Genomic DNA, 24098 nt, shown 5'->3' on the forward strand with positions numbered 1-24098 from the left:
AGTTCTTATTTTTCAATTTTATTCAATGGAATTGAAAAGCAAAAGGAAGTGAGTTATTTGGGTAGGCAATAACTTGGAATTCTCAAGTTTCTCCATCAAAATTGACCATTATTGGAATCTGAGTGAAGTGTTCAGCATGAATTTGTTGCACAGGAGTAGAATGAAGACACTTCTCACACATGCAGCATTGCGTTATGCATAGAGCCATGTATTACTGTGTCTTACAAGGAATTCACCTCATAAAAAAGATACAGCATTCTTAGTAAGTTTCTATTTTACCTCTCTCTGCCTTGCTGAATTCTGCCTCTGCTGGCTTCTGCCTCTCTGCAGCTTTGAAGCTGTTACGGCAAGCAGGAAGGTGGTAACATTGGAGTCTTCCTGCAGTCAGGGAGATGGGAAGGGCTTGTTGTGGAAGTGGAAAGGTTATTTTTCTGTCTGTTTTTGGAAGGTGGCACATGTTTTTGGGTACTATGCTGATACACTTGAATTCCTGATGTATTACAGGGGCTGAACTTGACTTGAAAAGTCATGTTCTATGCTCTGTCCAGGTATTCAAAATCAGTAGCAAGGAAAAGAAACAACTATACAGGTTCTGGTTTTTACATCTTCACATAGTTATTTCTCACTTTCTCTCCCCTGTCTTTTTTCCAGTAAAATGTTAACAGTATGTAGAGACAAAACTGAAAGATGATCAGTTGTCTGTGATGAAGAAAACTTGTTGCTGACTGAGCTGCATTTCCAAAGCCATCTCTGTCATTACAGAGGGCCATTTGAGAATGGAGACCCCAATCCATTTGGAATCTTGGGAACAGGGATAATTCTACCAAAAATCCTGATCCATCTGCCGTGTTGCAGTGAACATTCAATAAGTTTTGCTGTGTCTCAGTTTTTCCAGTGGAAAATTATTTGTGTCATATACTTTATATTGACAGTCTACAGCTATTCTGAAAACCTCATCAGGGCTAAGGTTTCACTGTGCAGTACACAGAAAAGTCCCTGCTCTGCTGAGCTTATAGCAGAGGCATTGTTTGAGATAATACTTAATGATCATCTTAAGGCTTGTGTAAAGAGCACTCTGACTCTCTTCCATCTGCTGTCATAAAGTTAGCAGTATTATATCTCTTCATATAAAATCTGTTTGTGGTTTTTTGCTCTGGTTCAAGCTGCACCAACAGTTTGGAAAACAGCCTGGTGGGAGTCTTTAGAATGGGACTTCTGGACTCATCTATGAACTATTTTCCCTGACTCAGAAGGATTTTTTTTCTGTCTTGTAATACACATTACAAAATAAGCATCTATCTCACACATAGTCCATTTTCTGGTGGAGTTGGTTGTTAGAAACCCCTGGCTTTACTATATAAGAAACTTATGTATGCCTTGAATTCATAGACAAACTAGTCTTATCATATTCTTTGTTTTGTCAGAATGGTAGTAACAGAAAAGCGCAAAAATGGGTGGAATGAAGAAAGTATGAAGATCTCTTTTAGTAATATTATTTGCTATTGCTTTCTTGTGCCTCCTGGTGTTGCAAGCTGTGCCAGTTGAGCAGGTGGTTAGAGGGTCTGTATGTGATGGAGCATGTCTGAAGGAGTTGGGGGGGTGACTAAAAAAACTTTTTAAAGAAAAAAAGTTTTTACAGAGAGGTCATCATGAGCATGACTGATTTGGTGAGCAACATCTGGTATTGAAGGTGTTCTTGCATTGTTCTGGGAGAGGCAGCAGGTATGCTTCAAAAATGTGCTCATATTCCCAGAAAGGCACCAGGGTATTGCTGTGGGTAAGTTACACTGCTGGTAAGGGAGAGCAGACTCCACTGTGAGTTTTACTTTATTTTTAAACAAAGGAGAAAATTAGTTGTTTCAGATTATTTGTTATTTGCTGCCTTTGTTGGGCATTTTTTCCTGGAAAAAATCACAACATATGGTGAAATAGTCTGCTGCCATGAAGACAAAGCAGAGGTAAGAGAGCTTCATAACAGGAGGTTTTCATGTATTTGAGACCAACCCAGACTTATGTTGTGATGTTGGTGATATAAAACTGACTTCATGTTCTTCAGTGGCATATGAGAGAAGGCGATGAAGGTTTCAGGAGATGTTTCATCTCCAGCTGCCACTGAATCAGTTGTCAACCTTTAAGTGTGCAATGCGTGGGAGCCTGTGTCCCCTGCCCTCTGTGCTGCCTGAGGGATGGTGCCTCTCCAGAGCTGTATTTTGTGACCTCTGGAAGAAAATGAGTTCCCAGGACAAATGGGACAGCCTTGGCTTGTTAGCTGTGAAAAATAGGCTAGAATAAAAGGGTTTCGTGCTTTCTGTTTGGTGGCTTTCAGAGGGCTGGGGGAAGGCCAGATACTTGGCTCTGTTTGCTGAAGTGTGTGACAATCTCACCCAAGGTGAATATTGAGTTGCTGTGCACTGTCAGGACCTTTCTTCCAAAGGCCATTTGGTTGTTCTGTGAAGCTTCCACACAAATGGGGTGTGACACTTCCCAGGGACCAGACCTGCTGATGGGCAAGTGATGCTGCCACCCTATCACCCTCTAGTCCTGCCATTTCATCTCAAGCCTCGTAAATGCTGGAATCATACTGAGAATTGACTTTTTCTTTTTAAATTGCAGGATGCAAAGAGAAGGTGCCATCATGTGAATGTGAAACACCTAAATGAGAAACAGGACACATGGGAAGGCTGAGCTGAAACTGCTTGTGCACAGAATGACAGTCTGATTTGCTACTGGAGGGGAGATTCTGGAAACCTTGCTCTTCCAGAGACTTGTGAGTGAGAGGAGAGGAGCCCGAGGAAGCACACAAAAGAGCGATGGGAATTGAGGGCCATGGTTACCTGAAATAAATGGCAGATCTCTGGGAGTCTCGCCTTGTAGCTGTTTGCTTTAGCATTTTCTCTCTCTGCAGCTGCACTTTCTTTTTTGTGAGCTGCTGCCAGGTACTGCCACGGTGCCACTGGAGATTCCAAGCACAACGTGGGCCCGGAGCGTGAGGAGGGGGTGAGCCGCCCGCCTCACCATGATTCAGCTGTGGAAAGTGGTGCGGCACGTGCGACAGCTGGAGCTCCACAGATTGATCCTGCTGCTCATTGCCTTCAGCCTGATCTCCATGTGCATCCTGGCTTATTACGTCACTAACAGTCCCAAAATCAAGGAGCCACCACCCCTGCCCTTCAGTGACTGCAGCAACCAGCACCGCATCTTGATCCCACCTCAAGCCAGCTGGAGGCTCACGAAATCTGTGGACACCTCACGCACAGATCCTGTGGTGCTTGTCTTTGTGGAAAGCATTTACTCCCAGCTTGGGCAGGAAATAGTGGCCATCCTGGAATCCAGCCGGTTCAAATACAGGACAGAGATTGCCCCTGGCAAAGGGGATATGCCCACCCTGACAGACAAAGATAGAGGACGTTATGCTCTAATTATCTATGAGAACATCCTTAAATATGTGAATCTAGATGCTTGGAACCGAGAGCTTCTGGACAAATACTGTGTAGAGTATGGAGTGGGAATTATTGGCTTTTTCAAAGCTAATGAGAACAGCCTGCTCAGTGCACAGCTCAAGGGTTTCCCCCTTTTCCTACATTCCAACTTGGGGCTGCGGGACTATCACATCAATCCTAGTGCTCCCCTGCTCTACGTCACCCGGGCTAATGAGGTGGAGCAGGGTCCTCTGCCGGGTGATGACTGGACTGTGTTTCAGTCAAACCACAGCACCTACGAGCCAGTGCTGTTGGCCAGCACCAAATCATCGGAGTCCATTCCTCACCTGGCCACTCACAAAGCATTGCATGCCACAGTGATGCAGGACCTGGGTCTGCATGATGGGATCCAGCGGGTTCTCTTTGGCAATAACCTCAATTTTTGGCTGCACAAACTCATTTTCGTGGATGCCATTGCCTACTTGACTGGCAAACGCCTCTGTCTGACACTTGATCGCTACATCCTTGTTGACATCGATGATATATTTGTGGGAAAAGAGGGCACTCGCATGAAAGTGTCTGATGTAGAGGTAAAATCCTAGAGCAGATAGTTCCAGAGGTTCTAGATGGACTTCTGATGTGTGTGGTGTACTGGGAAAGTCAAGATGGCATTTAATTTGAGGGGAAAGCATTTATTGCTGCAGTTTTACTCATCTTATGCAGAGAATTAGCCTGCAAGATGCTGAGGCACCATGTGTGATGCTCTCAACAGTTTTGCAGGTTGAAAAGGAGCACTTTAGGAGCTGGCCTCTCTCAGTTTAAGAGGAAGATGGCTGTGGTTGTCTATTCTGCCTCCTCTTTGATGTAAAAACAAGTATATGCAGGTTTCCTATGCCAACCTATTTGTAGCTGTAAACACTGCTGTTCAAAAGGAAAAGACAAGCTGTGTTAGAACAGAACAGAAGAATGTATTTATTATTATTTGTGATATGTATAAGCTGTATATATTATATTGCAAAACTGTAGGTCAGTTCATGCAGTGTAAACTGATACAGTCTGTATTTTAGCCATCTAGCTTTTCAACACACAACTAAATTGAGAAAGGAAGGGTTTTCTCTTACCCTTTGCACCCTCCTCATATCTGCCACAAGCAGCCCTCATCCCTGAGGGAATATCAACAAATTCATCAGAAAAACATGGTCAGACCAAGCCTTCATGAGAACCATCTCTGTGGCCTCACAATTGGAAGAGAGACATGCCAGCTTTGTGGTTTGCTTTCCTTGGCAGTTCCTGGAATAATACAATGACCTATTGGGAAAGGTTATGGGAGAGACAGATTTTGTGGAGGAGAGGGAACTGAGACAGGCAAACATAAAAATAAGTAGAAAAAAGGTAACAAACTTAAGTGCTCCTTCTGATTCTCTGTGTCCTTCAAAGTAATGATAAGTGTTCTGTTAAGTCTGTGATCCATGTGCATGTGATGCTTTATGGAGACAAGGACTTCTCTTTGTGTCTTCTCCATCAGTTGTGGTTTGTAGCCATTGAGGGAGGTGCACTGCCTGTTTCTCAGGTGTGCTGAGGTTGTCCATAGGTACAAACTCTGGATTCCCATTCACCACTTGCCCTCAGGTGACTCCTGGATGGTACCAGGCATGATGGTGATAAGCTTGTGACAGCAACTGTTTTAGCACATTTCCAAAATAACTTCAAGGTGAAGCACCCTTTAAACTTCCATTCAAGGCGCAAAATATTTGAGGCAAAGGTGTAAGAAGAATACTGTTGTACAGGTTTGGCCCCTTACCTGAACCTTGTCTGTTGCATGTTCCCAAGAGCCCTCTTCCATCTCCCTAGGATTCTTACCACCTTTTCTACATGTTTTATGCATCCATGCAGCTTATGTCTTAGTTCATCTCCAAGGCTTTAGGACTTCAAGATTTTATGTTTTGTATGTAATATTTATTTAAGGAAAATGCTGAAATTTTCTTCATTTCACTTCAGTGTCCCTGTGCTTTGAAGTGCTGAAATGTTCTGAAAGAGATTTTATTTTTCTTTTTTTCCTTTTGTGAAGGATCACAATGTTATCTTAGTCCTAAGAAGGCCCTACACCCACTAGTCCAAACCAGCAGAGATTCAGAGATTCTCACCTCTGTAGTGTTTGTGCAGGTTACAGACCCATGTGGGAAGGCAGGATAGGTGGCCAGAGCTCTTGGGAACAAAGGCTGCTCTAGTGATGTTAAAAACAAACCCAGACAAGATTATTCCAAAAGATGCTTTGTTTGGGTTTTAACAGGGTGAAATGGAGGAATAATCTGTGATCAGTAAGCAGAGAATCTCAGGCAAAGCAGATAAAACCCAGATTTATCCATTTAAAAGAAGCTCTCTGATTGCAAAGCCACGTGAGGTTAATGAATTTTTATTTTTTAAAAGCGAGAAATAACTACATGGATTTGTTGATAGTCTCTCACCATGGGGAGCGAGGGGGATATAATAGTAACAGAACAGCTGGCATTTTCTTTGGCCTTTTATATGAAAGCTCTGTTTCAGGGCTGATATCTCAATGCACAGCTCCTTATCTCAAAGCTTAGATTACAGTGGTCAGGGTAGTGGTTTGAAGACTGGATGTTGTATGAAGGTATAAAATTGACTCTGCTGTCCCAGTGAGCCTCTTTGCCATATGCAGGTCTACATTCAGAGACCTTCCTAGACAAAACGACTATTAAAAGAAAGCACTGAATATAATTCGATCAAATGCATGCCCATAGTACATGTCTTAAACAAGAGAAATGTTTTTATTTGTGATGCTTAAAGGAGAGCTGAATAGCTTTATTCTTTAACAAGAAAAAAAGGAATTGTGCTTGCTTTTCCTTTAAAGATGATAACCCTTGAGTTCCTGTTTCTGCTGAAAGGCTGCAGCAAGAGCTTGCAGTCCTCAATAGAAGTGGAACAGTTGGAAGTTGCACAAGGAAAATGTTTTTCCTTTGTAGCGTTTACCAGAGATTTGAGCTGCACATAATTAACAAAACAAAATCTCAGAGAATCCCTTCTCTTGTCAATTTTTTCCACATTCAGTCTCTTCTAAAATCATAATCCTTGGAATTTACCAAACCTACATGAAACTGGCCAGCAATGACAAGCCGTTTCTAATGCAAAAGGATCTGGCTTTTGTGGTCCTTTCTAGGTGTGAGGAAAGAAGATTAAGTAGATGAGTTCTTGCCTCTTTTACTGGTAATCTCTGCAAGGGCATAAATAGTGAACAATCATTGCAAGTGAGTCTGAGAGAAACCTAAGTGAAAATCAAGGACAGTAATTTCATTTGGGATTATGAATGGTGAGGGTGCAGAAGAGAAAACCTAGTGAGGGTGACTGTCAGACAGCTCTTGTCTTTCTAAATTGTAGAGGATGATTTTACCTGCAATTTTTAACTCCCTGATTCTAAGACTGCAGAGGAGGTAGACATCCCAGTGCCATGATAAGTTTCTTTTTTGTCAGTGTTGTTTTGAGCTCTGCCAGTGCTACTGCTGGGTGGTAAGAAAACTGCAGGAACTCCTCTCAAAAATGTGCTGCCTGGTGCAGTATCTGCCAGGACAGTGTTTCTGCCACGTGTTCCTAGTATGGTTTGCATGAGCATTGAGAAGAGGCTGCAAAAGCACTCAGCTTTCTTCCTCTGTTTTTTTTATCATCTCTTTCTCTTCATTTGCCCATGTACTGTTTTCTTAGAGTCATGTTTTTCTCTTTTCCAAGCATCTGACTCTCAGCCTTATTTACACCTTTTTCTTTTGCCTCTTGTTAGAGGGAGCTGAGATAGATGATTTAGGTTTTGTGTAGAACAGCTCTATTCTCTGCAAACATTTCTGGAAGTTAAAAATTTCTTAGCTTAAGAAGCAGAGTTGCCTTAAGATTTAGCCCTATATTACTCCAATGCCAAGGACACCCTGTTATCTTAGAAAAAGATTAGGTCCTAAGGAAGCTCCCAATACAGTCAGAGTGATGTGACTTTCCCTGATTTCTTCCTCACTCCTAGAATGAGGAGAGTTTTTCTTTTCCCTGGATGGCATCAAGAGCTTGTAAGTGACTGTTGAGGAAATCTTTGCAGATCTGTCAGTGAGATACAGATATTTAATGTACTGCAACAAAAGGCACAACTCTAAATTGTTTTCCCCTAACATTTGCTTAAAATTAAATATTTATTGTAATTTAATATTATTAAAAAGCCTTTTTTAAAATGATGGCGGTTGAACACCAGAGTGAAGCTTAGACATTTTTACCATTGTGTCCAGAAATATGCCTTGGAATGTGGTTTTCTGTCATTTGGGCCTGCAGCATGGCTGCCAGAGTTAAGTACTGAAGACCTCCAGAAATACAGGTTGTGCATGGCAGTGAATGCTCTGATAGATTGTGACAAGTGTGAAGCAGGTCTGGCCTTGACGTGGCTTAAGAATTCCTGTGGCAGTGCTGGGAATCTCTTTGGGAACCCCATCGGTGCTGGGGTGAGCCTTACAGAGCTTTAGCAGGAAGCATAGCTGGGGCAGGGGCCTTTCTGGCTAGTTAGTGGGCAGGCTTGTATCTTGGAAGGCTTTTTGAAAGAAAAGATAACAATAAAATATAAAAACAGATAAAAAGGGATGGATGGATGGGCAGGCAGTTTTCTAGGGGAATAAAGTCTGGCTTTTAGAGGTGGGGGATAGCTAAAATGCTAGCCCTCTCTCATACCATCTGAGCAACTGAACTGCTTAAATATGCAAATGAAGGTCTGTTCACATCTGGCTGGCTGTTTTCTCTCTTAAGGGGTAGCCTACTCCACAACTCTTGATTGCCTTTTGTTTGAGTCTTAAAGCATATTATGGATACAAAAGAAATACCACTTGAATCACCTCTTAGATATGGTTAGTACTGTCGTATTCGTCTTTATGAAAGAGTGCAGAGAGAAGTGCCATCTTCAGCCTGTTCCCACACCTGCATTATTGCACCTTACTGCAGCTTACAGACCTCGTGGAACCAGGGAACACAGAATGCAAAATGTGTTGTAACAAATGTTCAAATATTGGCACCTTAGTCTCCTTTATCCTGTTCAGGGGAAAGACATTTCTTCAAACCTGTGCCACCTTACAGCTGTGACTGTGACAAGGACCCAGCATCAGCAGAGGGATGGCACAGGATTAACAAGAAACTTGCCAGAAAGCAGGACTCCATAGGACTCCATAGTCTCTGAGTTCCTGGGGCCCCCATAGTTCCTCCGTGTTCCCTCCCTGGACACAAAGGATTGCAGCCTGCTGGAGCAGGGCTTTTTAGGATTTATTCTCAGACAGATGTGTTGTCATGGTAACCCCAGCCAGGCTTTAAATCTCTTTCTGTGCAGAGGAATGCTAAGCCTCTTAACTGCTGTCTTTCCTCCCACCACTTTCCTACCAAGCTTGGGGAACTGGATGTGCCTTTCAGGGTAGCAGAGGGATATGTTGGGTCTTGGGACAGCTCAGGAGAAAGAAAAGAAAGTGGCACTTTCCTCTCTGAATTACTGGGTGATGTGTTCAAGGTGCTGGTCCCAGATTTGAAGTGATCTTGTAAACCATCATCTGGACAGACAGATGTTTCTCTGAGGAGACATGCACAGCTCTTAGTCTGTGCTCCCTGATGTGTGGGGTGAGTCTCAGTGTCTTGCTGGGCTACATAAGGGGAACCTGACCTCTCATTGCCTGTTCTGGGTCTTGTGCTGCAAAGTAGGATTCAGCCATCAGTGTTCCTGGCATGTCACTTTTTAAAAGCACTGCCTGTATTTTTGATAGGTTCTGGAGATGTCACATGCCTTGCATTTATCAAATTACTGTTCTTGGGTGGGGACTGAGGTAAAGATGTGGTAGGCAAATGGTCATGGAAAGGTGAAATCTTTGAAATTTGTCCCAGGCTGCATTTGGTGTCAGTGCTGTGTGGATGTGGGAATGAGGAACAGGCAATGAAGTGTGTCTGTAGGGGAAAGTCCGAAAGCTTAGTTCCCTCATAGAGAAGCATTGAGAGTGTCTTGTAGCACTTTCAAGGGAAGTCAAAGTCAGGGAAACCTCTCTGCTGTGGAGGACTCGTTGCATGGGTAGTTCTGAGAATCCACCTTTCCTCTCCAAATAAAAGCCCCCTCCCTTATTATCACTTAGTTAAGTGATATTATTGACTTCTTTTCCTTCATCTGTGCACCATAGGCTGCCCCATCCTTCTTTTCGCTAGCACATAGAGTGAGAAGGAGCAGAGTTTCATTAGCAAAGGCCCAGCCAACATGGGTGAGGAAGGGAGCATTGAGGCTGAACCTGTAAAATTTAAAGAATCTATTGCTTTCAAGTGAGATTTATTGTCCCTTTGCCTTAGCACAGACACTCTGGGTCCCTCACATTGAAGTGGAGAGCATGATCTGACAGTGGTTTTAAAGAGGCATCATTTAGTACAGCAGAACTAGTTCAAGTCAAGGCTGTGTATGAGGAGCACTTACCTGCTCTGCTCCACTCCAAGGGAAACAATGCCTAAGCCCCATCTCCTGTGATACCTCTTCAGACTCAACTGGGCACCAGTGGAGCACAAAGTCATGTTATAGAGGAAAAAAAAATATGAATATGAACATTTCTTTTTCCTTTTGTTCAAACAGGCTTTACTGAGCACTCAGAATAAGCTGAGAACTTTAGTCCCAAATTTCACCTTCAACCTGGGCTTCTCAGGGAAATTCTACCACACAGGTAAGCCCCTGACACTCCTTTGTCTCAGCAGCTGCATGCAGCCCCCATCTTGGGGTGTGTGTCATGTGTAATGCAGTAGAGGGAGCATGATTTGGAAGGGGATTAGCCACTGCTTTTAAACACTGAGCTCCTCTTCTGCCTTTTGATTTTGCACTTCCTTTTCTGCTTTCTGTAGGTACAGATGAGGAAGATGAAGGGGATGACATGCTGCTCAAGCACAGGAAAGAGTTCTGGTGGTTCCCTCACATGTGGAGTCACATGCAGCCTCATCTTTTCCACAATGTCACAGTGTTGGCTGAGCAGATGAAGCTGAACAAGCAGTTTGCTGTGGTAGGGAACATTGCAGTTTATTTACTTTATGTTGCTAATCCTTAAACATTTTTCTCCTAGAATAGCTGTTTGGACTGCACTGAACCCAAATACTAGTCTAGTATTTCAGCTGCATTTAAGCAAGGCAGTTCTGGAAGTTCAAATTGATATGTGCCTTCTGCTGTCTTGAGGCAAGAAACACCATTCACATGTTTGCCTGTTCCATGGGAAATGTTTCCCAGCACCTGCATGGCCCCAGGCAGCTCTGCTACATTCCAGGGTGAAAATCCCAAGGCTCTTGTTTCCTGAGGTGTGAACTTGTAGAATTACCATCCAAATGCAATTAATTTACAAACTCTGGCAGTGAGCAAGCATTTCCTTTTCCATCCTTATTTAGTGTGGTTCTGTAAGGAAGTCACCTGGTGGTAGTATAAAATACTCTGTCTGCTAACAGCCCTTCTTCTGGCCTTCCACACAATGTCGAAGGAAGTTACTTATCTAGGAAGCACAGAGGAAGTTGCCTGGATTTTGGCAGAGGAGGGGGAAGCCTTGAACATCCTGCATTGATGGAACAATGTCTGTTTAGTTCTTACAGCTCAGAGTTGAATATAGCATACATGTTTCACTGAAAAGAAATGTCCTCTTCACCTCTAGTTTGGTTTTTTTGATGGTAATCCCCTTGGGAATAACAGGCTTGTGTTCCTGTGACACACAGATTAGGAATGATCTTGAATGCAGAGCACAGTCACAGCATTATAGAAACAATTTAGGCTCCTCCTTTTCCTGGTTAAATAACAATGCAGTCTTCTGCAAAGAGAGACAAAGCACAGAACACAATTATACATACTTAACATAAAACAGGCTAGCAGTCAGAAAAGGTTATTGCTTCATTTAGGGGTTCTGGTTTTATCATATACCACCAGGGCAGAACTGTCATCATCGAAATTGTTACCAGAACCATTTAGTGGAATTAAAACCCAAAAAATTCAGAAATTTCCTGTAATTTTAATGGAGCTCCAGGCCCCATATCTTCACTTGCAATAGTCTCTTGCTCCTTGTCTGCTTTTCTTTGAATTGCTAGAGACAATAAAGATCTGAGTCATCTTCCTTTCCTCTATATCAGTTAAGGAAATTTTGTTCTCCTTCTCTAGTGACTCACATCTAGGCATTGTGGGAATGGGATGTGCACTTAACAGCATTGATTAGTTTGTAGTAACCAGGGAGCCCGACCTGAAGGTTCTGAATTAATCTGACCTATCACAGCTGCAAGCTACAAGACCATTCTTACAGCAGCTGTTACCAGTGCTGAATGTCCTTGTTGGTACAGAATTGCCCCTATATTTCTACAGATGCATAAAGCAAGAAGTATGAGCAGTATTTCAGGTTTCCCAATCCAGAGAGTTTCCATGTTCCTCTGTCATCTTGCTCCAGCTTGAATGCTGTTGGTAAATATTGTTCCTCATTAAGGCTATTAGTTAAATACCGAATTATCAGGCTGTGTATTCTGCTTCCAGGAGCATGGGATTCCCACAGACATGGGCTATGCTGTAGCCCCCCATCATTCTGGGGTTTATCCTGTCCACACACAGCTCTATGAAGCATGGAAATCTGTTTGGAGCATCCAAGTAACGAGCACAGAGGAATACCCACACCTACGGCCTGCCCGGTACCGCCGTGGATTCATCCATAATGGAATCATGGTGAGCACAGCAGAGCCCACTTGACTGCCCAGGGAATGGTCTTCTCATGGCCTGCATCAGAGATATTAATCTTAGTATCACCAGTGATTCCAAAATCAGTAAGTGAGGCAAATAAAAACTTGGCTAAGGCCAGTTCTGTGTTTCTCAGAAAAATTCAGGGGTCAGTACTGAATTGAGAGCAAAACCAAGCCCATCCAGACTAAATTTAAATCCCAGAGGTTTGTTTGCAGTGTGATGAGTTAAGTGGTTGAGAGGAATAGTAAGAGTCCCCTGCACCTATGCCACTTACACCCCTTACTCTTTATATTGATTCATAAAGTGCTGCTTTGACTCATTCTCACACAGATGCTGCTGCATCTGCCTCTTGTCTAACTTTGCTTTTTTCTGATATTGCCAGGTTCTGCCTCGACAGACCTGTGGTCTTTTTACTCACACTATCTTCTATAATGAATATCCTGGTGGCTCAAAAGAGTTGGACAAGAGCATTCGTGGTGGTGAACTCTTCCTGACGGTACTTCTGAACCCAGTAAGTTCATCTGAAAGGGGAATTTGTGCACAGCTGTCCCAGCTTATGTGCCTGATATGGGAAAGGACTAGATCTTGTTGGAGGTTCAGTGTCACCCCAAGACAGTGTAGGTATCTCCAGTGTTTTGCTAAGGAGATGTGAAATGGAGGTCCAAGGGAGTACCTGTTGGTTAATGGTGCTTTGCTTTACACGCTGCCAAGGGAGCATCAGCACTGAGTGTGTTGAGAGGTGCAACCTGAGCAGACAGAAAACAAGCCAGGGTGACATGCTGACCATGGGCACAGGGGGTATTACCTGGGCTGCTCTGTCATCATGAATCACAAGTGAGATGTGCCTTGGCTCCTCCTGTTCCATGCACATGTGCTACCTGCTGGCTTCTCCCCTGGTTTACTGATGAGTTTTGTTCACAATAATTGCCTTTGCTGGGCTTTCATTATGAAGTGTTCTCCCCTTTCTTTCAGTATGCAAACACTTGAAATGATTTCTGTCTTTTTGTGATGTAGCTGTTACACTAAGGCTTTTTTGCGAGATACGGGTCTAACAGAGGTGTTTCCTTTTCTTTCAATACTTGACAGTTCTTTTAAACCACTAAGCAAATGTAGTACCTTCAACACCCTGCAGTCCGTTCTTAGAACCATGGACAATAAATCACATGAGTTTCTCACTTCCCACTGACACTGTAATGGTGTACTAGGAGGCAAGAGATACAATAAAATTTGGTCATTTTTAGAAAATTCTAAATGGGTAGAATCAAGAGATGAAGTTTGGTAGCCCTTTCCAGTAACAGAACACACTTCCTCCTATTTCTGCTTGTTGGCTGCAGCAGGAAGATATGCTGCTCTTTTTGGTCGTACAGTAACTTTCTCAGTTCCCCACATGAATTTTTTTCTTACTAAAGCTGATTTGACCCACAGCTGCTTGTTCTCCATTTCTCTGAATAGATATTGCCTTGCAAAGTTTAGACAGTTATTTTAGAATGTCTATCTTTGTAGTAACGCCTGAATATAATAATGCTTAATCTCTTCTCATGACTTCCACATTTCTACCACCTTCCTTCTCCTTTATACACCTTTTCTACCAGTGCCTGAGTATGGACAAGGAGCCATGCAGGCAGATCTGAGAGGAATAATGTTGGTTCTGGCTGGTTTCCTAAGGGGGATCCCTGGAGTACCAGTGCCAGTCTTTGAGTACTTGTTTGTGGGATTTTTTTCATGTAACACCGGTGACTCTGTTCACTATGATGTTTTTTTTCATTCCCTGTCTCTTTTGCACCTTGATTGCAGGGTTGAATATGCAGCTTTAGCCACATTTGGTCAGGGCTGTAGAAGACCAGCAAACCAGAAGATCAACCTTTTCTCAGTGATTTTATTGTTTTCTTTGTCTCTTGCTTTTTTTAGTGTTTAGTAAAACTGAGGGTGAAAAAGCCTTCACAGTGTACTCTGGGTGCACCAGGCAGACAGACTGTAATTGACAAACAGGCCTGGTGTTACTGAAGGTTAGCCTGTGATCAGCTCTGGCTTGTGTGGGATCTGCAGAAGCTGTGGGTCTATGACAGCCCCACTAAAAAGCTGTAGGAGTTTATACTTTCAGGTCTGGAAGCCAGCCTTCTGTCCCTATTGCCTGAGACAGAATTGTTTTCTTTACACACCACAGGCAAACCTTCCTGCTTGATAAAAGTTTGGAGTAAGGAGGAGGTTGTTCTTTGCATTACATATGGAGTGACCAGTCAAGTGGAAAGAAACTGCTTTTTTCTCTTGACAATTTCTTTTCTGGGCTTGCGCTCCCATATGCTGGGTGACTTGCACCTTGCTTCACTCTGTAATTGTCAAATCTTGAAGCATGCAGAAACAGCCTCCGTGAAAGTAAAGGCTATAGGTTTCTCCCGGAAAACAAGTTGCTAGGTTGTAATCCAGAGATCTTTACTGATCTAGGAGGCTGTGCCAAAGAATTAACAGAAACATAGTATCTAGAACTACCCAATAAAATTTACTGATAAGATGTGATGGTCAAAGCATCTGGTAATAATCTGTGATCCAAATACAATTTAGGAAAATTGTGTTCTGGGATGGGATGAGCTTATTTGCCAGATTTACTGTTCGCTCTTTGTGGTGACTTAAAACTCTTTCAGGTACCTTTGGATGCTTCCCATGTTTACACTTCTACTTCCTTTTGGCAGTGTAGCATTTCTGTGTGTCAGAGCAGAGTGCAGTGCTCTAAGCTCCTCTGGTGTTTGCACAGTGAGTCAGACCTTGCATTCCTCCCCTTGCTGATAGAGCCATCTCAGGGGTCATAGAAAGCTGGCCAGCTCTGCAGCCCCAGCAGTGATCCGTAGCAGACTTGGACCAGGCTCTTTCAGTCCTTTCTGGTGCTTCCAGCTCCTGTTAAGTGACATGGAGGAGTCTCCAAGCCTGTATGTGTATGATCAACTCCACAGTGCAAACAGAAGATGTTTGATCTTCTGACTAGTGAACAAGGTCTGATGTCAGAATAGCTATTGATCCTGAGCACAGGCTGATTGCTTCTCACAAACACTACTGCTCACACTGCTCAGGCTGGTTACTGCTGTGCCCACAGCTGCTATTACTGCAAGGGTGCTCATATCCTTCTGTTTCTGTATGCTAGGCTCTCTGGGACCTTTGCTTTCATCTTTCCTCAGTGTGAAAGAAGGGAAATCACAGCACACTGACAGTAGAAGGGAGGGGAGAGGAGGGAGTGTTACTTCCAAGTCAGTCTGCAGAGTCCGTGGTTGTGGATGGGAGGGAGGGAGATGGCCCTTGAGTGTAGCTTATGTCAGAAGTAGTGCTTGGAGCTGTTCTGGCAGCAGTAGCTGTGATGGGGGCAGAGCAGGCTGCCAGGCCTTGTTAAACAGTGCACATGTTACAGGCCATGACTGCACACTCAAAAGTCGAGGGAAATGGCTTATCAGCTGAGTTTGTCTTTTCTTCTTCCAAACCCAGTTGCTTGGGACTGTTTGCAGGTGACAGCATCACCTGTGTGAGCCATTTTATCAAATTTAGTCAGTCTTGAGACACAGTTGCTAACTTGGAGCACATGCAGGTTGTTTTTATATTCTGGAAATCTTGAAGGGGTCCCAGGTAGTCTCCTTTTTCTTCCCTGCTGCGGTATTTGATTTGTGCCAGTGAGCCAGACTTCTCATGCAGCAATTTTTTCCTCTACATATTTCACCAGCAAGTCAAAGGGATGAGGTGTATTTTGCTGTCACAGAACCTTCCTGATGTCTCCCAGAAAGGGGCAAAATACAACATGAGATGCATCCTTTTGCCGTCATGCCTTGCAGTTACACAGATCTTTCTGTCCTCTGCTCTGTGTTGTATTTACCACATACTTCTTACATAACAGCACCGAGCACATGCTGTCTTTGAAGTGTAGGTGCCAGAGCCTGTCTGGCAGAGCCTCTCTGTCAGCTCAGTAGGGAACCAGAAGTGAAAAAGTCACAGACAGACAAACATGATAGATCTTGATCTCCACTTACTTTCCATGTGTCCCAGAGTCCTACCAGTGTTTTCTGTTGCCTACCCAAAGATGCTGGGTTGTGAGCTTCTTATGGACAGAATTAGATTTGTTTCATACAGTCTTGGGGATGGCTCAGGCACAAGGAGCTGCTTTCTATCAGTACCTCTTCTCTTGCTGAGACCAGCCCATGGTGACACTGGGTAGAAAACTGAGTTCAGACTTCCTCAGTGCCAGCAAATGTCTTCATCCCAAGACCATCTGTCTCCTGCTTCCCCATTTTGCTCTTTTCCTGTCCCCTGCCAGGAAAGCCTGTCATTGCCTCTTGACCTTACTTGGTGTCACCAGAATTGAACCCAGGACTGTACAGCAATGGGTGCCCCTGCTGTGACTGAGGTCATTTTCCCTCCCTGCACTTGCAGACACTGGACAAGGACTGCTAAATCAGCCGTTCCTCCACTGGCCCCAGTGTTCTGCTTTTGTTTTTCTAACTTCTACCATGGTGTGGTTTATGCCTGGCAAAGTGCCATTGTGTTATGGGCACTGGGATGCCAAATTCCATGGGACATAACAAAACTACACACTAGAGTTAAGCTGACAAGAGTCCTTCATACTCTTTTCCAAATGTTAAAATAGTGAAAAACTGACAGGAGGAAAATGTATCTGCTTGAGGGAAGAATTGGCTTGGCACAACAGAGATAGTGCACAACCCCCTGAGCACTGCAGTGCTGCCACGGCTGTTGAGAGCCACTTTGCCCATGGATGTTAAAGCTTGGCAGGACCTTTTTCAGAGGCTGCCTGTGCTGAAGGTTCTTGCAGGCTAAAACTTACCAGCTGGTGTCTGTTTCTAGGACAATATCCATCTGCAGTGTCTCTTTGCAGTCCCTGTTCAGATCCCCAGACACACCTGTTTATGTTTTAAAGTTGGAGTTGCCAGTTGTTCCTTTACATTTCAGATGACATCTCCAAAGAAAGTGAAAGCTGATGGCCTGTGGGCCCAGGAAGGACTCCTGTGACAACCATCCCTGTACTGTGTGGCCTGCCCTGCAGCATGGTGTGCCTTCCCTGGCCTGCTGCCCTGCTGTAGCAGACTCAAGAGGTTGCCCTGGTTGTGCCTTGGGGAGGGGAAGGGAAGCTCCTGTTTTCCCATGAAAGAGGCTTTGTAAAGTTTTTGACTAGTAGAGAGTTACTGACTAAGCCGTGTTTACCTAAATGTCTTAGAGCCACTTGAATGGGATTTTGAAACTGTTCTGGACTCAGATCCAGGGTTCAGTTATCATGACCCTGCACCTCTCCTAGGGATTACTGAGGGGTCTGTGACGCTCCTCTACTGAGATCTTGTTTTCCAAGCACTGTTTCCTGGTACATGGACGTTTGTCAGCCAAGACAACCATGGAAGTCTGAGTTGTGAACAGCTTCTTGTTGACCATGGAATCAAGCTAGGCAGGATCAGTTCTGTTACCTCATTTACCAATATCGCATGTCTTCATTATTTTCAGATCAGCATCTTCATGACACACCTGTCCAACTATGGAAATGACCGTCTTGGACTGTACACTTTTGAGAGCCTGGTCAAGTTTGTGCAGTGCTGGACCAACCTTCGCCTGCAAACATTGCCTCCAGTTCAACTTGCAAAAAAGTACTTTGAAATCTTCCCGCAGGAGAAGAATCCCTTGTGGCAGGTGAGAAGACAGCTTTTACTGCTCCTGGTGATTTTGTAAGAGGTGTATCCCACATTTGAAGTGTAGCAAGACTGCTGATCCAGAGTGCAAAGCAGTAAAGCATAAAATTTTAGGTTTAAATCTGTGGCTTCAGGCTGCCTGTGGCACATGGCAAGGTGGAAGGGATGGGGAGTAGGAGCAGCAGGACACAGTCACAGTGTGAGCTGAGGGACAGGGATTGACTGTCATACATGACCAGGGGCCACCTTGCAGGCATTTGGGTCATTAAAGGGCTTGTATTAGAGCAAGCTGCTGTGAAATGTAAAGTGTGCAAGCAAGAGCCCTGTTTGGTTCTGGAGGAGCTTGCAGGCATGTTAATGTGATTAATCTCAAAGTAATTTCACACTGCAGAATTCATGTTCATTAAATAAAAACACACTTATTCCATTTTATCCCAGTGCAGCAACTCTCTGCATGGTAATGAGCAGATGAAATTAGCTGAAGGTGATAGAGTTGTCTGTCTGCCAGAAGTTCACAGATGCTGAGCTGTGCTGTCACAGTGGCACAGCCTAGTATGGCTACATAGGGCAAGGCCTGTGGTTAACACTCTCAGAGGGACTCTGGATCTTATGTCACTGGAGCTTTTGAAAATAGTCCCCAGTGTTTTTACTTAATACTTGATGCCTGGCAGAGCAGCAGTGTGGCTCTGAAGTGTTCTTCATATGCTAATAGCATTTTCCCAAGAGGACTGGCCCTTCCAGCTTTTCCTCCCCTTGCCATTACCTTCTGTGATAATGCTTAATGTCATCTCTTGTGCTACAGAATCCCTGTGATGATAAAAGGCACAAGGATATCTGGTCGAAAGAGAAAACGTGTGATCGACTCCCCAAGTTCCTCATCGTGGGACCTCAGAAAACTGGTAATGTGAACACTGTTACATAGATTGCATCTTCCATCTCACTCTTGCAGAGAGCTGGACAGGTCTGTGCTGTAGATCTGCTGCCCTTTGCTCAAGCTGCCAAATGGCCACAGAGGACATTTCAGATAATTTCAGATATGTTCTAACCTAAATCTGGCAAGTCTGTCAGTACTTTTCCCCCCTGGCACTGTGCTTGGCTTGCCTTACCTGTTTTGGCTGTCCACGTAAGCTCAGAGAACCTGTGACCTTAGTGTGTCACAAACAGGCTATCCGCAGGACTAAGCACACACACGTAGAAAATGTTACAGTGAATGTCCCCTAGTGCTTTTATTGCTGCAGATCTGTGTACCCACTGCATGCTTCATGTCACTGTCATTGGGAGGGAGAGAAATGCCTTTGTCTGATCTCTGTCACCACCTTTTAACTGCTGTGGCATTGTGGTTGGCAGTGACATAGCTGTATATACTGTACTGACGAGTTCCTTTCTAGGCTGCACAGAGCAAAACCTCTTCAGCTAACACCAGGTCTACAAACCTTGGCTTTCTGTGTAATGCAGTGCAGCAGCAGTACCAGCTATCCACAGCAAATGGTGATCCTGGACTTGGAACAAAGCTTGTCCCAGGAGAGCTGCTGTCCCCTGGCTGTATCACTGGGAAGCTCTGATGGTGTGTGTGCAGCATGAGCCCTCCTGTATCATGACCCAGGCTAGTTGCAGGTGGCTCAGTAATAGCAGGGTAAAGGGAAAACATCTCAGCAACATACAGCAAAGGCAGGACAAGGCATCTCTGGTGGAGTTCTCACCTCAGGACACTAATGTTGTCCCTAGCACACCTCCTGCCCAGGCCACCTCTCATGTGGCAGGTTTGTGTTCTGCCACGTGACAGTATGGCTGTGCCACTGGCATGGGAGTAGCTGACATGGATGGCAGCTGTCTTGCAAAGGAGGCAATTCAAATAATTTGCATGAGTTAAAATGTAGATTGAACTTGACTGAGCAGTGCTTGGTGTAACCTGCATGAACTACAGGGTTGGTCAGCTACAAAGGAGAGGAGTGTGCCCATCTAGGAACTGTTTCTTGCAGTGTAGCCTTTAATTTAGCCAGAGCATTATGTGTGACCCAGGTCCCATTAACTGGTTCCTATTGCAGGCACAACAGCTGTGCACTTCTTCTTGACCATGCATCCAGCTGTCACCAGTAACTTCCCAAGTCCATCCACCTTTGAGGAGATCCAGTTTTTTAATGGCCCCAATTATCACAAAGGAATCGATTGGTAAGAAACCTGACACGTTGCCTTCTCCTGAGTCTCTCTGTATGTCCACCTCGTCCCCCTTAGCAGTTTCTCTGTTTCTGAACAGCTGTTTTTTCCTTGCTTTGCTCAGTGCATGCTTTCTGTTTTCTTAGTAACCCAGCTGTGTAGTCCCAGGAGCAGCACAAGTAGTTTCTCATTTTACTGACTCTTCACCAGGAGAGTTGCAGGCCTGATTTAGCTTTAAAAACTCAGCAAGTCTTTGTTAAATGCGCTGCTGTCATGAAATTACTTTGACCTTGACATGCGAAAAAGACAGCAGTGTTCTCATTACAGAGTTCTTAGTGGTTTCAGAGTTAAAACACATAATACTGGAGGGGACAACCTCCCTGCTATTGTTCTCAGGCCTTGACACTCAGAACCACCACTGTGTTCCTTGTGGTGGCTCCAGTATCCATATGCATACCTTGGTGTTTACATGTAGAAGTTTCCACCTGGCAGGGAAATTCTAGTGTCACCATGGCACTATTATGCCACTGTGTTTCCAGGGAGAGAAAGTTTAAAGGTATGCCTTACTCAAAGTAGTAGCTTTGGTTGACAGTGGCACTGGCCTCCCTTGTGTGTGGCTCTGAGGGATGACTGTGTGGCACAAAGGCATTCTGGGATTTCTTTACCCATGAGTTGTGGGGGATGGACTTCTCTAATCATTTAGGGGACTTTTGAAACTATACTGGAAGATGGTTAGTACTTGAGCGTAGCTCACCGAAGTCAAGCACTACAGTGCCAGTTGCACTAGCTGACAGGTTAGAAAGTGAAAGCTTCAGTGTGCATCCCCTGGAAAAGCCCTCCAGATTGATCTGAGTGTGGCATCGCACATGCACAGGGAGAATCTTTATATTTAACATGGAATTTGTGTCTGTTGCACAGCTTAGATTTGAGCACAGATCAGCCTGCCAGTGCTTCACAGTCCCCAAACTGCCTTACCCTCTTACCTTGTTAATCAAGTATCTTACAGTTTCCATGTTACTCATTCAACAAGCTCCTGTGAGGCAGGGCAGAGCTCTTTACCCTGCACCTCAGCTATGCACTGAGACAAATGCTTTAGACAGATTTAAGCAAGCGGCTGGTGACAAGGCAGGCAGATGATTCTGACTTTACACTTGGTCAAAATCTTTCCTGCTAAAGCTTGCAACTGGACCTTACCCTCAGGTTTTTCCTTCCACTGCCCAGGGAACACATTCTCAGCAAAATACTTTCTTACCTTTCTATCATTTCTCAACTAACTTTGTCATGTGCCACTGCCCCTTTTTGAATTGCATGTCTGCTAATCTGCACTCCTTTATTCATCCCCTGCATTCCTGGGGAGGTGCAATTTTGCTGCAGCTGTGTCTGTTGAAGATGAGTAAAGGCATTGTGGGGCTGTACCTTTTCTTGTTGGGCCATGCTGCTCATCAGCATCCCATCTGTTTGGCAGGTACATGGACTTCTTTCCCATTCCCTCCAATGCCAGCACAGACTTCATGTTTGAGAAGAGTGCCAATTACTTTGACACAGAGGTGGTACCAAAACGCGGTGCAGCCCTGCTGCCTCGAGCCAAAATCATTACTGTTCTGATCAACCCTGCTGACCGAGCCTATTCATGGTATCAGGTAACTTCCCTGCGCTGTGCTGGGGGTAAGGGCCACAGAGATATTTCAGTGGGGGAAGGTAGAAAGCCCATGATGGGCTTCCCTAGAGGAGACAGGCTTCCTGCAGGGTGTGGACAGATTCACATACAGAGGCATTGGTGGGTGGCTGTGCTGAGTCATCCGGGTCTGCACTGTGAAGCGTAAGGCGGAATCGTGTTCCTGCTCCTGAATTCAGCTTGTGTTTTTCAGCACCAGCGTGCTCACAATGACCCTGTGGCGCTCAATTACACCTTCTACCAAGTGATCTCTGCGAAATCCCAGGCCCCGCAGGAGCTGCGCAACCTGCAGAGCCGATGCCTGTTCCCCGGCTGGTATTCCACACACCTGGAGCGCTGGCTGACCTACTATCCCTCTGGGCAGGTAGGAGAGGGTCTTGTGGAGCCCCTTGCAGGTTTAGTGTAGAGGAGAGGGGAACAAACTGATTCATAAGCATGTGCTCCCCACATAATTTTAATTTTACCTTCTTTCTTGTCTTTTGGAACAAAAGCTTTTTCTTTCTTCTGTTATGAGTGGGTAAGAAATCAGGCTTGAATACTCCAATCTTGCACTTTATTGTATTTGTAAAAGGAAATGAATGCTGTAGGATACTGTGATCTCCTAGAAAGCTCCACAGTACTGGGAATTTCAGCAAGAACAGCAGTGGTAGCACTCCCTTCTTTTCATCTTGGCAGTCTGCAGTCCAGGGACCCTCTTCAGGCCCAGAAGGTCTTCAGCCACTTGCTGTGGTTTTGTTGCTTTACAGAGACGCTCGTGGACTCTGTCTCTTGTTAGTTCTCATGTTGTGAAGCCTTTAGCTGTCTGCTGAAGGGAAAGTTTACTGCAGAGATGTCAGGATTTGGTGTTTTGTATATAAATTTGCAAAAATGCAAATAAATAGATAGTGGGGACTATTTAGGTCTCTAAATTATGAAGAAGTTTCTAAACTGTCTGAGTATCTATATATCTTTTTATGTTTATATCTTTATATATCTATGTCTATATATATATATGTGATAACTGTGAGTCAGGATACGATTTTTCAAGTTCTTTCTCCTGCTGGAGTTATTCTGTAATCCGGCAGAGATTTATAATGTCCATTTGGTCTCTTATTCTTTGTCCAAGCAGCACAGCCTGAACTGTACATGACAGATCTGTCAAGACTAAAAGAGAGACGGTAAAGCATTCTTAGGCTTGTATCTCATAGCCTTACTGTTCCTGGAGGTTATTGCTGTGAGGAATGATGGAGCCAAACACACGCCTCCTTGTTCTTACCACAGGACAGTCTTCAGTTCATGTGATTATTGCTCCATTCTGTTCTTTGGAGTAGGTAATTTATTAGTGTAAATGTTGGTCATTGTCTATGAGACATGTAACAGGAGAATACTTAGCACAATGGCTGCTGACATCCAAAAAAAAAAGGTTTTCAGGGACAATCTGTACATGTTGCTGCTGGGCCTTAGTGCTTAGTTACAGAGCACTTGACCAAAGACAACTTTATTAAGCAAAGCCTGTCATGTTGCACTGTTATATGGTACTTGTGGCCCATATCATAACTTCTCTATCTCTGGTGACAAATGGGCCTCATCCCTGCACTGTGTTGTTCTAGAACAGACAGATTTTGGCTGCCTGTACTCACAGGCCAGGACAGTTAGGGATGGAGGAAGCTCAGAGGTGTCAGCACAAGCTGGTAGTGGCTAAGGCAACTGTTCTCTTTTCAGCTTCTCATTGTGGATGGTCAGGAGCTGAGACACAACCCTGCCTCTGTAATGGACAACATCCAGAAGTTCTTGGGAGTTACACCACTCTTCAACTACACCCAGGCCCTCAGGTAGGGAAATAACTCCATTTTGGGAGGATGCTCTCTCAGCCAGGAAGCCCATGACTGAAAGAATACTTCTTGTCTCTGATCACAAGATCTACCAACATTTTGGTTATGCCTAACCCTAAAATTAGATTCAGATAGCATGAGATGCTTTGTGGAGACTGGAATCACACCTTGGTGTTTCCTGAAATTATAGGGGAAGGACAAGGTTTTGACACTGTCATGGAGAAGAATGAAGTTGTTCATAGCAGTAACTATGATGTTTTTTCCATTTGGTCTTTGTGTTTCAGAAAAGGTGTTGGAATTATTAGCACTCCTTATGCTTTGTGTTATACCTGTATCTGACAAAAAGTAGAGGAGGTATGATAAAAAATGTGTGACAATCTGCTCATATCTTCACCCAGATGGAGAGTAGGGCCGCACTGCACAGTTTTGAGGTAAAGAGCCTGTTATTAGAGATGACATGGATTTGACAGGTGCCCAGAGCTGTCTGAGGGAGCATTAGCAGAGGCACCATCTCACTGCTACAGTTACAGGATGTTACCGAGTTGTGACTGTGATCTTGCCCACGCTGCACGTACAGTTAATTTGAATAGATTAAGTGCTGTTGAAGGTGTACTGTGGCCATACCAGTGTTCAGTGGAAACT

General features: G+C 44.3%; 1 protein-coding gene across 13 annotated transcripts in view; it reads left to right on the top strand.

The window, feature by feature from the left end:
• NDST2 (N-deacetylase and N-sulfotransferase 2) overlaps positions 1-24098 on the top strand; it is a 128085-nt gene that overhangs the window by 101119 nt on the left and 2868 nt on the right. For all 13 annotated transcript variants that reach the window (XM_085583589.1, XM_085583592.1, XM_085583590.1 and 10 more), the window contains 11 exons: positions 2614-4009; positions 10042-10129; positions 10305-10459; positions 11953-12138; positions 12536-12664; positions 17635-17817; positions 18619-18715; positions 19862-19985; positions 21436-21610; positions 21839-22009; positions 23347-23456. In XM_085583589.1, the coding sequence (XP_085439715.1) occupies positions 3017-4009; positions 10042-10129; positions 10305-10459; positions 11953-12138; positions 12536-12664; positions 17635-17817; positions 18619-18715; positions 19862-19985; positions 21436-21610; positions 21839-22009; positions 23347-23456 (2411 nt within the window). In that variant the 5' untranslated portion in view covers positions 2614-3016. The remainder of the gene's footprint in view (positions 1-2613; positions 4010-10041; positions 10130-10304; positions 10460-11952; positions 12139-12535; positions 12665-17634; positions 17818-18618; positions 18716-19861; positions 19986-21435; positions 21611-21838; positions 22010-23346; positions 23457-24098) is intronic.

This window comes from Lonchura striata, chromosome 6 (assembly GCF_050655825.1).
Source record: "Lonchura striata isolate lonStrDom1 chromosome 6, ASM5065582v1, whole genome shotgun sequence".
NCBI lineage: Eukaryota > Metazoa > Chordata > Aves > Passeriformes > Estrildidae > Lonchura > Lonchura striata.